This window comes from Dreissena polymorpha, chromosome 4, assembly GCF_020536995.1.
Source record: "Dreissena polymorpha isolate Duluth1 chromosome 4, UMN_Dpol_1.0, whole genome shotgun sequence".
Classification (NCBI taxonomy): Eukaryota; Metazoa; Mollusca; class Bivalvia; order Myida; family Dreissenidae; genus Dreissena; species Dreissena polymorpha.
This window is the reverse complement of record NC_068358.1, coordinates 18,812,833-18,827,551: the sequence shown is the minus strand read 5'-3', so window position 1 is coordinate 18,827,551 and position 14,719 is coordinate 18,812,833. Positions and strand designations below refer to the sequence as shown.

At 37.3% G+C, this 14,719-nt stretch overlaps 1 protein-coding gene across 1 annotated transcript; it reads left to right on the top strand.

The window, feature by feature from the left end:
- Positions 1-4,626: 4,626 nt before the first annotated feature.
- LOC127878874 (uncharacterized) lies at positions 4,627-11,594 on the top strand. Its single transcript, XM_052425401.1, has 4 exons — positions 4,627-4,753; positions 4,945-5,074; positions 6,850-7,043; positions 11,416-11,594. The coding sequence occupies exons 1-4, from the start codon at positions 4,659-4,661 to the stop codon at positions 11,450-11,452; spliced, it is 456 nt and encodes a 151-aa protein (XP_052281361.1). The 5' UTR covers positions 4,627-4,658; the 3' UTR covers positions 11,453-11,594.
- Positions 11,595-14,719: the final 3,125 nt, after the last annotated feature.

The window sequence follows — 14,719 nt, the reverse complement described above, 5'->3', positions numbered from 1 at the left end:
TTGACCAAATTTTATAAAGACTGGATTGAAACTGTGACCTCTACTGTTCACACAAACTGTTGAGAGACGCACGCATGGACGCCAGACAACAAACAATCACATACAGTACAGGCAACGTGTACTTTGACAAACGCCACTCGTTGCGGTGTTCATTTTACGGTGTTCGCTTAAACAGATAAAAGTGTGATAGAAACGCAAAAATCACAACATTCGCCATATCTCTAAACTATCAAATGAATTTCTGCATGTTTCTATTTAAAGATTTGATGTAATAAGCGCCCAATCAGAACAGGTGTATTGCAACATTCGTAAATCACCTGACGCCTAGTGTGCGCGTTGTGTAGAGTTCATGTTCTGTTACAAATTGTAGCCACAAATAAATACATGTATATATGCCCATGATATTTTCATTTTCTTTGTTCTGAACCATAAAAAGCGCGCAAAAATTGGCATGGGTGTATTTATTTTTGACACAAAATCTTTGTAGCGCAGACAACATTGGGATCTTTTAATTTCGATTTAAAGTTTCGTAGTGAATTTCTTCCTAAGAACCGGGGTAGCTTGCGAATTATTTGGAATTGACATTTCATCTGATTAAAATAAAAATCAAACACGCTGTAACACGCTATATTTAGATTTCATGCAACATGTACAAGTCATTTTCTGGAAATCGGGAAAAATGAAACCCAATTTTGTGAAAACAAAAAGGGCAATTGCATTGATTAACACCATAAAAGTTAATAGTATTGATTATCTAAACGCTTAGTTTCAGTTTCCGACTTAACGTACTGCCCGAGTTTAAGTACACATAAAAAATGTGCACATAATATCAACATGTACATAAAGTATATGATTTTATTTTGTACATGTACATTTAAAACGTGTGAATGACTCTCACAGACAGGTGTTTACGGTGGCTGCGCAGCATCGCGATGATCACGGGTGTTCCCGTTTACGATAGCGTGCAATCGCGGCAATTTCAGGTGTTCGCTGAACAGTAGTGTGTCCGCCCCCCCCCCCCCCCCCCCCCCCAAAATGTCACCCATTGGGACAATTGAACACCGTGGACACGCGTTTTTGTCAAAGTACATATTGCCTGTACTGTGAGCTCACCATGTAACTTTGTGACAGGTAAGCTAAAAATAGAGTAAATCAGGTCCGTGAAGCAAAGTTTACATGTAATTTTATAGGGAGGGCTACCATCCCGAAACCCAAAATACTGTCACACTTTTTATTTAAGCTTCATAGGCGCATCTGATTATTACAATTTTTCGGCCACAACTTTTTCAGCCATTTTTACTCTTTGTCCGAAAGTAGACTGTTACCCCGCTTATTGATTGGATGACCAAAGTAATAATTAACCAAATCGCGCGTTGTTATTTCAGGTAAAGATAAAACATTGACCTTTCTGTATCAAATAGTCAGAGTACAGGGCACTCTACTATCTATGGCTATATATTAAGAATTAAATCGAATTTAGTAGGATTGGCATGGTAATCAAATCGATGCATTTAATTATAGTTATAACTCGTATTAGCTGCTCAGTGGCAGGGGTATCAATAGGCGCCATCCGATTCAATGTTCCTAGGCTCGGCTTATATCACCTTATCGGGCTTCTTCTCCCATTTGTAGTTTAAAAATCCGAGTGTCACTTGTGTTCGGAGGCACAGCACTTAAAAAAAATTTCGAGTGTCACATGTGTTCGGACGCACAGCACTTTAAAAAAAATCCGAGTGTCACATGTGTTCGGAGGCACAGCACTTTAAAAAAATCCGAGTGTCACGTGTGTTCGGAGGCACAGCACTACAAAAAATCCGAGTGTCACTTGTGTTCGGAGGCACAGCACTACTATTTACGTAAAACATTAAATAACATTGACAAAAAAGATGATTTCTCCATTGCAACACAGACGCTCTATGCATTTAATACATAAAGTGCCTCGCCGATGATGCTAACGGTGCGTGCATAAAAATCGCACTCCGTTAAAAACGTTGATGTGGCTAAAAAACGTTCCTCCAGTACAGTTTAAATTTTATCGCGATTATTTTTATTTTGGCTTTTAATTTTGAATATAATGATGTAGGGTCGCAGCAAAATAATAGGCCCCGTTGGGGAACCGTAACCACAACATTATTTTGAACCCCGTTGATGCTGCACCCTGTAAATGTTATTAGCAATTTAACAATTGCTCAGTTATACAATTTTATTTCACGGTCAAAGAATTATTCCATTTCTGATATTGCTTGCAAATGCTATTTTACTTAAAATTAAGAATATCAACTGACAAAAGCCTTAAAAACAAGAATATCAGTGAAACTGATGGATGCTCCCCGATGACGGGCTTTGTCAATCTATGTGTTAAAAACCACCTAAAAAAACTATTATAAGCCTTGGTGACCTTGACCCTAGTGACCTCATCAAAAGGTAGAGGTCCATGCAAGGTACCTACATGCCAAATATGAAAGAGATCAGTAAAGAATTGAAGGTGCTATGAGAAACTGTTACAAACGTGTGACAGAAGAATCTATTATTAGCCTCAATGACCTTAACCCCAATGACCTCAAACCTATTCATAAGGTAGAGGTCCATGCAATGTACCTTCATGCCAAATATGAAAGAGATCTGTTAAGAAACTGTAACAAAAGAGTGACAGAAAAATCTATTATAAGCCTCAGTGACCTTGACCCCAGTAACTTCAAACCTAATCAAAAGGTAGAGGTCCATGCAAGGTACATACGTGCCAAATATGAAGGAGATCGGTTAGTTATTGAAGGTGCTATGACAAACTGTAAAAAAAGTGAGACATTAGAATCTATTATTAGCCTCAGTGACATTGACCCCATTGACCTCAAACCTCATCATAAGGTAGAGGTCCATGCAAGGTATTTACATGCCAAATAAGACAGACACACAGATTGTTTTATTGACGTAAACTTTACAGTTTTTTTGTCATTTACAAAATAGTTATACAAAGCATTAAGTCAATGTGAGAACAAATAAGAATATTTAAACATCATATTGATCGCGTAAAGATCATCTAACACTGTATTATGTGAATTGGGAATAAGACATCAATTTGGGAATAAATTGTGTTTTATCAAAAGTGCATAATATGCAGTTTTATATGTTGCATTTTTTTAGTTTTACAAATTATACTTAAAACATATACTTGCATATATAATAGCATCATTAAAATTGATTATACTTAAAAACTGGATTTCTTATTAATAAAAAAAAAAAACTCATGAAATGATACTGTGTCCATGCCGCGCATGCACACGGTTTCAAAATACACTTTAAATGATACAAATTCAATCACTGTTAATGAAAGTCATGGAAAATTGCTTATTAAGCTTAAATTATAGATAATGTATTACAAAATATATGTAGATCATGAAATGAATAGTTTTGTTTGAGAAAATCACCAAAATGATGTCCATTCGCAGTTTGATGTCTTATTCCAAATTCACATAATACAGTGTTATATTCATACATACATGTACATGAATTTAATAAAGAAGTTGAACATAATAAAGATTTGTTTTACAAGTATTAATAATAAAAAATAAATAAATGTATTCATGTTTCGCCAGATTAACATATACTGATGATGAAAACAATTATTTGTTATTAACTTTCATAGAAATATTGGAAATATAAGAAAGAGATTGGTTAAGTTTTAAAGGTGCTATGAGAAATGTAACAAAAGTGTGACAGAAGGAAGGACAAACTGGCAACTATATGCTCCGCCGAAATTTTATTTCGGAGAGCATAAAAACTAATTACTAGAGAACATTATATTTACAAAACACAACAACATTAATCTAACAGTATTTACAATTTTACATGCAATAATATATTAATAATTAATATCCAATGCTAACACAAACCTTTAAACATCATGTATATTTACATAACAAACAACATTAATTTTACAGTATTTACATGCACAAAAACCCAATGAAACATGTATATATTTACATAACACACAACATAAACTTTCATGTAACTCATCACCCTTCAATCCCATGAAGATGCTTTTCCGTTATCCAGCATATATTGAGAGTAAAGTAAGATTGAAATCATGGGTCGGAGTGGGCCGACAAGATACAGGTTATTAGTAGTCTATTTATGTTTTGATACAAATTTCCTATGTTTATTCCGACAACCTTTTATTGGGATTATATTTTTTATGCTTGACATGTTTGTAGATATTTTGTTTTTTGTTTATTTGTTAAATAGATTTGACGATGGTAATTTCAGATTTATGTAAAAATTGTCGATTTTATGTGCCTTTCAACAGATGCAGCCAGAGCAGGGCGAATAGACAAGAAGCCGATGACGCTGCGTCGAGGGACCTGTCATCTATGCCCTGCTCGGCGACACCTCTCGTGGCTATTGTTGATGGGTCAGAGTGGGCTGACAAGATACAGGTTATAAGTAGTCTATTTATATTTTGATACAAATTTCCTATGTTTATTCCGACAACCTTTTTATTGGGATTATATTTTTATGCTTGACATGTTTGTAGATATTTTGTTTTTTGTTTATTTGTTAAATAGATTTGACGATGGTAATTTCAGATTTATGTAAAAATTGTTGATTTTATGTGCCTTTCAACAGATGCAGCCAGAGCAGGGCGAATAGACAAGAAGCCGATGCCGCTGCGTCGAGGGACCTGTCATCTATGCCCTGCTCGGCGACACCTCTCGTGGCTATTGTTGATGGGTCAGAGTGGGCTGACAAGATACAGGTTATAAGTAGTCTATTTATATTTTGATACAAATTTCCTATGTTTATTCCGACAACCTTTTTATTGGGATTATATTTTTTATGCTTGACATGTTTGTAGATATTTTGTTTTTTGTTTATTTGTTAAATAGATTTGACGATGGTAATTTAAGATTTATGTAAAAATTGTCGATTTTATGTGCCTTTCAACAGATGCAGCCAGAGCAGGGCGAATAGACAAGAAGCCGATGACGCTGCGTCGAGGGACCTGTCATCTATGCCCTGCTCAGCGACACCTCTCGTGGCTATTGTTGATGGGTCAGAGTGGGCTGACAAGATACAGGTTATTATTTATATTTTGATACAAATTTTCTATGTTTATTCCGACAACCTTTTTATTGGGATTATATTTGTTTGACGTGTTTGTAGATGTTTTGTTTTTTGTTTATATGTTAAATAGATTTGACGAAGATGATTCATCCATTGCGTCGCAGGCTCTCTTTGCATTTAATACGTAAATCTCTGATATGATGGTGAACATGATTTTGTCTGTAATATCAGATTTATGTAAACAAAATTGATTATATGTGCCTAGCAGTTGTATGTTAGGTGCCTACATACATGCATGTACTCATGTTTTCTGAATATAATTTGTTCCATTAGAGACATGGTATTTATTTCCCAGATGTAATTTTAAGTTATAAATGCAATTGTCGTTCATAGATTAAAACAATGGCACATTCTTCAAGTGGTGTTCTCACTGTATTTATGGAAAAATTTTGTTGTTCTGTTTCCTCTAAATTTCCGTGGCACAATTGAACACGCTCATCACTGTAAAAAATATAGTGATTATTATCAACACACCCAACAGTAGTGTAGTGTTGGTGGTGATGATTGACAGACGCTTTGAACTCATAGGTCTCGTTGTTAATAAAAATGTTATTATCAAGAGAGATTCTCTTTTGTGCACTACGATGAATATTTATTATCAGGAGACTGGGCGGTCTGACCAATTCACGTTTGACCTCATGTAACTTTTCACCACAATGTTCACAATTAAGCAATTTCTGTTCCATTAGCCATTTGTTAATGCCCTCTTGTATACGTATTTGTGCTTCTTCTATATCTACAAGATTGATTAAGATTCTTTGGGATCGGAATTGTTCTTTGATTTTTGAGGAACTGCAACTTTGACATGTTTTTGTAGTTTTGACAGTTCCCTTGTGAATTTGGCAATCGTATGTTTGATCAAGACGGTCAAAAAGTTTAACAAGGAACTCATCCGCATCGTGTTCTATTCCTAGGCGCCAACCAGGGAGCAGGGACTCTGTTAGTTTTATAATTGGCATTTTAGGGAGATCCCTTAGGGGTAAATTGTGATGCCAATAGGCACGATTTACAACCTCATTCAGTGCACAAAGAGGACAAATCTCATTTTGAAGGTGGTAACCAGAGCATTGCTGGTGCAAGTATTGACACTCCCTTAAGAAGGCATCAAAACTTCTGGTATGGCAAAGAGCTATAATTGGGGCATTCAAAAAGCACACATTATTTCCACTGTTTTGCAAACCTTTAAATGTTTGTCTGGAAATATCAGGTCGAGTTTTTAGGGACAGCAAATTTTCATTAGGTATGGGATCAAGAGGTGACAATTTTTGTTTTGGGGTTGGTAATTTCCTTTTCTTAATGTCACATGATGGGCCTCCTAGAGATAACTTATCGTCAAATTGTCTTTTTAAAACCTTTGGTTTTAACAGATTTGTTCTTTTGGTAATTAGTCAAGGTTTCATAATCCTCTTGACTTATGTGTGGTGCTGCTTCAGCTACCAGATATTCCTGGGTTTCGATCAACTTTTCAAGCACTCTCATAATAACATTTGTATCGGTGTCTATAAACATAAGTTGCACGATGCGAATCAGTTCCTCTTTGTCCTTTTTGATACTTAACCTTTTTGCAAAAGCTTTATCTATGATACTGTCTGCCAAATCATTATAATGAGTAGTCCAAAATAGGTCGCCACAGTTTTTATGTCGGTACATGCGTTCAGACTTAACTTTTACGGCTTCTTCAAATGCTTGTGCATCAAGAACATTTTCCTTAAGCCTTTGTACTTTAAGGTCCATGTAATTTGGAAAAGTACGTATATGAAGATGGGCGGGACTTCTAACCCTAGAAATGGCAACCAGGAATATGCCAGGCACATGAAACCAGCCATCCAGATCAACTTCAGCCAATGGGAAATTAGCTCCTTGTCCTTTAAAACTTGTTGCTGCATCTCCTCCTTCGAGTGGCAAGGCGATTCTAATCATGGGTATGTTTGACTTTGTCTTCCCAGCTTTTTGTTTGTAACTTTCAACAGGAGGAATTGGGACATAATTTTCGCATCCTGGTAATCTTAAAATATTTGGGCCCGAGTAATTGGAAGCTTGTATTACCATAAAATCAGGCATTTCTGGTGGGTTACTAGGACCCTGAAACTTACAGGTCATGTGTACGCCTGAAGGAAACTCATCAACAGTATCCTTACAATAAGGAACATCATCAACAGAAAGCAATACACTCTTTGGGGGAATCTGCTGTACTTTTCCACATGTATCGATTGGTTTTTGTAGTAATGCAGTCCTGTAATTCTCCTGTTTTCAAATCTGCACTAGTTAAAGAAGCAACAATGCTGTCCCTGTTATATATTGGTCCCACCAAAGTATGTAATGATCCATTGTAGAGACCTATACTTGGAGCAATGTTACGTAAGAGCATGACTCTCATTCCCCTGCATGCGTGCCAGCTGGGTGGGGCACCTTCAAATTCTTTTGCAGACATTGCTCTCAGCTTGTTTTCTTTTGCTGCTGGACGATGTATTGAGTCTATTCGCATTATCGGATTTCCTGTTATTTTGTGATGTCTGAGAAGAGCTTTTGCGTTTTCAGACTCAACAGTTGACCTATTTTCATGGTTTTTGAATGAAAATGATACCCATGGATGATATGTGCACTGTTCCACTTCCCGTCCATCTTCATATCACGTTCTGTTGCACAGTTTTTTCTAAGGAAAAGCATTTCTTTTCCCTGCATTTTTTACCATACCTCATATTGACAAGCACTTTTCCAGTGAAACATTGACTAATGGGATCAACATCTGTTCTTTTGACTTCAGTCAAAAACACAGCATCAAATTGGCCCAGCATCAGATCTTTCCGACAAGCAGTAATATCATCTGATAAAAGACGATCTTTAGGCGATGTTGACGATTGCCATTTGTCATAGTTGGAATTGTTTGTAACGGTGGAAATTTGAAGACCTGTCTAAACCTTATCAAACCATTAATAGAAAGGGAACTGCATTTTTTGTTTTCATGCGTGTAAGAACGAGCGCTCCAGAGAGGTTCAGCTGCAATCGGAAGAATCTGTGCTGGGTCCCCAATAAGAACAATGCCAATATTGTCGAGATCAATGTTGCACTGAATCAGTCGTTCAGTTACAAAGGCAAACATCTCTCGTGACAGCATGGAAAACTCATCAACAATGAGGAGAAAGAATTTTTTGGGGTCAAATTGAGCATAAGTCTGGAATATGTGGCAGATGTTTCTTCCAGACGCAAATCTTTTTCATTTAGATGGACAGGTATACAAAAAAGTCGATGCAAAGTCTCTGACTTGAAGTACATCTGACTTGATGCAGCTCCTGTGGGAGCTGCAAGTTTGATTCTGTCTGTCCAAGTGCTTACCTGTGCATCTGAATCAGGGTTAGATTGTAAGAGGCTTATTACACTGCTTATGATGCATTTTAGTGTCCAGCTTTTTCCAGTACCTGGATTGCCCATTAGAATGAGACGCAAGGGGTTTGGGGGAGGTGCTTGTTTATTTGTTTCCCAATTTAATCTAATTTTAACATAATCAACAACAATGTCATGAGCCATCTTTTGTTTATCATTTAATGAAGATGCTTCAAATGAATTACTTGACAAAACTCCTTGCGTGTTTGTGAGATTTGAAATATGAGCATGTATTTCAGCCATAGAAGGTATAACATTCTCTCCTAGCCAGCTTTTCATAAAATCAACACCTTCAGGATTAGCTAAAATGTCAGAATCACTGAAACATGGCTTGGAATCTATGCCCTGCTGCGGGCAGACCGCAAACGATCAACTGGGTTTTGATAAAATTGTTCATTTCCGGGGCGTGCTATCGGTTTTGAAGCGGAATCGTATTCACTGCTTTTAATTTTGCTAAGATTAGTGTCATCAGTTGCATCTACTGCACAAGCTTGCTGGTTTTTCTTCGAGATCTTCGTCTGAGGATGAATCTGAATCAGAGTTGTTGTTTCGAGGAGATGGTGATGTTTCCAAAATTTGTATGCCCATGGTGGAAGTCCATTACCATCAAGAAATGTTTGATTGAATAGATCAATCCAAGCTTTCTTTAAAGATTCTGCATCTTCAGCAATTGGTGAGAAGTCAGTAGTTTTGTGGCAAGGAATCTTCCAAAGGCAGAGTGTTCTACAATAGTGCCAATATTGTTTTCCACGGGGATTTGCCATTCTTATACCATGGCAAGGTATGAGCTTTATGCATTCAATCTGCCATTTCTTGCAGTACTTCTTCTTTTAAATTGTAAGAATCTTGCACCATCATTGGGTTTAATTTCTTTAACATCAAACAAGTCACAAAACTGATGTAGACACATGTTGCATTGTATCTCTGCCTTCAGTTTTGGCGACTCTTTGCCACATTCGATGAAAACAGCTGTTTGTGCCATGTCGCCCATCAAATTGTTTAATGAGAGGTGGGAGAATGTAATCTTCGCCATCTTTTTTATCATAGTCAGTTCTCAGCAGAGACACACCAGATACACTGCAACTTTTGATGTTAACATTTGAAAGAACATGTGGGATATTTTGATTGAGGTGAGTTGCCTGAAAGATAGATGTTGTGCCAGCAATTGCATGGCTATTGTACATTTTTTGAACAGCACCTTGATTTATTGGTTCACCATCTTGCAACTTCTCCATTGCAGTGATGAGCACTTCATTAGATGTTTTAGTGGGAATTGCATCTTTAAAGGCATATTTAGTTACATATTCTGTAGCAGAGTCACCAGTATCTGAAAAGAACTCAAGATTTAAGTCCTGCACCCCATTTTCTTTATTTTGGCAACAACTGACCTCTATTACTGGAGGTTTCTGAGAAACTCTGGCACAACAGCTTGTCATCAGCATTGCTAAGAAAATGCAGAATCTCAAAAGGATCATGACCATTAAACCATTTGTCGTTACATTCAAACTGAAGTGAAAAATTTTCTTATTGTGTTTGTCAGGCTCAATGGTTGGTACTTTATTCATTGGTTGCGGTTTTCGCCTTTTTACAGGTAATAACCTCTGTGGACTGTTTATTCCCAGTTTCCTTGCATGTTGATTGCTTTTTCTTAACCACTGCACATTTATCTGTCTTGGAAGGCTGATCGTTTATTCCTGTATGACCTAAGTGGCGACATGTTCCATTGGCAACAGTCACATATATTGTGTCCAATGTTGAAAAATCACCGGTTGTGAGGGCCATTGTCTATCACACTTGCCATGTTCAGTCTGCAGATGGCGGAGGTCCTTTCATAGATGAAATCAAATGTTTTTGTTTTACCATCTGCTAGTAGACCTGCATTCCAGTTGGTGTAGAATGGTCGCATATATTCAATGTAATCCTTCCTAGCATGATCCCAACAGTCGAGTACCCTAGTACGGATAGTGTCCTGAACAAGAGGATTGTTGAGATCTTGGCCAGTATTTAAACATTCGTCTTTGGCACTCTGAAGGCAGTTTTGTATATTTAGTTTCAAGCTGTCCATGTGCTGACTGAATTCACGACTAAAATACAGCCTATGAGCATGTGGATTGGCATTTGCACCCCATTCAAACCGTGTAAAATAGGCATCACCATCATATCTGATTCTAGATAAAAACGTTGTGTCCAGCTCTGCCATCAATGCGCACATAAACGATACGATGCTTGGATACTGTAGTACGTTTCTTCGCCGACCTTCCAAAAATTCTTGGTCACTCTGGATGGAGAGGGTCTCTGTACCTGGACAGACGTTGTGAATTGCCGGGTGATGGTTATACGGTGGAGCACGAGTCTGGAACAGCATAATTGACATTGGCATTTTGTCTTTTCGCCAAGGAACACTTTCTTCCCAATCCCGTTGAACAGCTATTGCATCATCCCTTGACCTTTTCCAGAATGGAGCTGTATCCGGTATTGAGGACTTGAACATCATTAGGTTTGATACAGTCCAGTCACGAAGCTCTGCATTTTGCATTAAATCCTCTTTTACAGGTATTCCAGTTGTTTCAAAGGCATCACTTTTCAGAGCGAGCTTGGCCTTTCCCTTGCTATGTTCTCGTTTAATCATGCTATGAACTAGAAATTGAAGCTCAGTATTGACCATCGCTCGTTTTTGTGCGCATACCCAATACAGGTAAGCAAATTTGTAGCTGCCTGATTTATTTTTAATGCTACGAGGACGTTCTTGGTGTGGACATGCATCACCAGTGAGGAAGACATCCGGGAAAGCCATTTGTAGGTATCCTTGTGTATCCTCAGCAACAGGGTTCTGACGGTCCACATCTGGTGCTGAGATCCTTTGTAACACTGTGTTTTGCATTCCATTCTTGAGAATTTGCTCTGGGTTTTCAGACAAGTTAGAAACTCCACCCTGTGCAACACTACCTGAATCTCCTTCATCATTGCTGCTCTCCCTTAGGAGAAGTTCTACTTCTTCACAACATAGGTAGGTTAGGTTTTTTAATTCATCTTCAGGTAATAATACCTGTTCAATGTTTTTTTGTGATGCATTTGAAACATCTGTGCTAGGATTGAGCCATTTCCTCTGAACACCGTACAAGACAACATCAGTGAGTGTTATTTTTATGGTTTCATTTGGATCTTCATCATGGTTAAGTTGTCATTAGTTTGACTCTCTAGTATGAACTTTGCTAGATCGTTCCATATTAGATTTGCAATTTGTTCCATGTTTAAGGCAGCTGGATGTGGCTTTTGATTTTCAATTAGAATCGCATCTTTTATGCCACTTCCGATAATAAAACCAGAGTTTATCCATTCAGAGAACAGCTGAATAGTTAATCTTTTAGAAGCACGCTCATGGATCAGCTCAACATTGATTTTTCTTAAACCATTTGGGTAAACAGCTGTGCTTGTATCTGATAGCTGACTTGCTAGATTCTCCATGGCAGCTACTGTAAAAGGTGTATGAACCTTATCACAGTACCTGTAAAATGTCTTTTGGTACCATATACAGGACAAGTCACTTCACGCTCCATAAGCTCTTTTGCATGAACAATCTTTGCCATATTAATTTTAGCTTCATTAATGCTCCCATCTTCTTGCTTAGAGACCATGATAACAAATGGTAACTTTTGGAAAGTGTGCCATGGAAGAGCTTTAGTTTTGACTGGTTCTTTATCGCAAAAGATATTGATCCATATCTGGAGAATGGGATATTATTAGTTCGAGAACGCAATATAACTATTACAGCATGGATCGGTGACAGAACAAGTTTTTCAGCCTGAGATAAAGTGTCCATGAACATTTCATGCTGATATGAGGCCTCATCTTGAAAAACATCAAGAGCCATCAGATTTTCAGGACCGTAAGGGTTTATATTTGAAATATTGTCATCAATAGATTGCTGACTATCAACAGTGGTTCCCTGAGAACTCTCTTCACCAGCAGACTTTTTGTGCAGCAATGTTTACAATTCCATCATCAATTTTACAAATTTTGAACAATTTGTACATACCCCTGTTACTGTTTCATCAATTATAAACTCTAGCACTCGAAAATGCTGAGTCGAGAGTGACACTAGACCCTGCTAAGACTGAGACTGCTTTAAAGCTTGCAGAAGAAAAGAGTTTGACATTGGAATCTGTTGGCCAAGCTTCAGGGACGTTTATACAATTAGCTGCATCTGCTTCAAAGCCAGGTGAACACATTCCACATTGAGAGCAAGTGATCATCTTCATGGGCACCAATATGTTGCATGGAGATCACGAATTCCACTTAGATTTAGGACAGTGTGCTGAGCAGATGGTTTCAGATGACAGCTCGCTATGATCTAACCATGATTACAAACAAGAGCTTCGCGTGGTTCATTATATTAAGCTTTCCTTTTTTCAAAGTAGGTATTTCTTACAAGACTTAAATCGACCAGTAGTCAAAGATTGTACAAACTTCACACATGCCGAAGCAGAGACTGAGTGTATACTGCCTTGCCTTTGATAATGGTCAAATTCTTGACTCGTGCATGCATATTTTTGGCCATTATCTGAACATGTTCAACACCTGCACTAACTTCGCTTATTGTTTCAACACAAAGCAACTGGTGTAAGCTTTGACTCATGCAGACTGTTGTATGCTACCCATAGTTGTGGACTTGGTTCAGAACATGGAAGAGGAATAATGTCATTTCCTCATCACATGAAGTGCCATGAAGCAGATGCAGGAGAATTGTACTTGTTTATGAAGGTTACCATATACATATGAGCCCAAGACAAACTTTTCAGCTGCTCTCTTTCCTAACCATCGGACTTTGCTGCAAAGATTGCATTTTCTAAGGTAAATTCGCTTGTGTCTGCTTCTGTTGGTTCTAATACATTTTGTAAAGGCAAGTCCGAGTCTGTCTTAAGTTCCTGTTTTGCCTTAGAAGAGGCAGATGTAAATTTGACATCAAAGTTGATCCTTTCATTATTTAGACGATCCTCATTACATTGAGGCCCAGCAAAGTTCTCTAACAACTTTTCGTGTCTTGAATAATTGTGGATAATTTCTGAATGAACGTCCTTTAATATTTCCTCATAGTCTGTGCAACTTATGAGTCGTGTAGTTGGGTCTACCAATATTCAGCCTTTACATTTTCTCCATATCTTTTTGCAACTAGCTGCAAGAAAGTTGTTTTTCTGTAGAATTTATTGTGCCCTTTCCATAATAATGAGGCGCTCTAAATTGCAAGCATCTTCATGGGATTGTGGTCCACGATTTGGCTCTAAGCCTTCATCTCTACAAGCTTTTGAATATTTAGTGTAATAAAGATTTACTTCGTGTAGAAGTGAAGAAATTGACCCTCATTCGTCAGCACTGAGTTTATTGGTAATTTTTTTGATTTGCAATGGCCTTCAAACGAATCCATGAATACCAACGGAAAGCGAGGGATGATTTTCAGTACTTGGTATTCCTCTTGTTAACATGCTATCAAGTCGAATTGAATGACTGATGTCTGAGCCTTGAATGGTATACTTTAAGATGCAGTTTTCTTGCATTTTTATACTCCCAGGGTCCAAAAACAGAATCCTGTAGACCAAACTCAGTTGTGACGGACAAAACATTAATTGGGCCAAGAGTAAGCAAATTTTCTAAAGTTAAATTTGTGTTGTTGTTTATTTACATTTGTATTAGCATTGGATATTTCTATACTTTCCTGTGTGGTAGACTGAGCAACCACCATATACTTATCCTTTTTAATCACATCATCTGGTCTTCCTTCCTGCAATATTAAGTATGACAGAAATTATTCACTTCATTTTCTTATCTTGCTGCTCCAAATGAGAGATAACTCAGGACAAAAGAAAATGCTGGGATCAAGGCGTTGATGATATATATTTTATTAATTGTCATTTTGTTACATGCATTTCAATAATACAAATGATTAAATGCTATACATTTCAAATGCTATCCAAAACTTTTTTCAGGTCAAACATGTGTGACTGAAGTTGAAGAATAATTGTGCCATACATGGAACTGGTTTTGTTTATTTCAAACATATTTCATGAACACATACATAATTTACAATAAAAATACAGTTACATGAATATTCCAATTGCACTCTGTGAGATAAGATTTTAGCAGCATTTAATACTAAGTCTCTTTCCTTTTGATATATCACAAAGCAACCATGCACATCAAACACAGAAATGTCAATAATTCA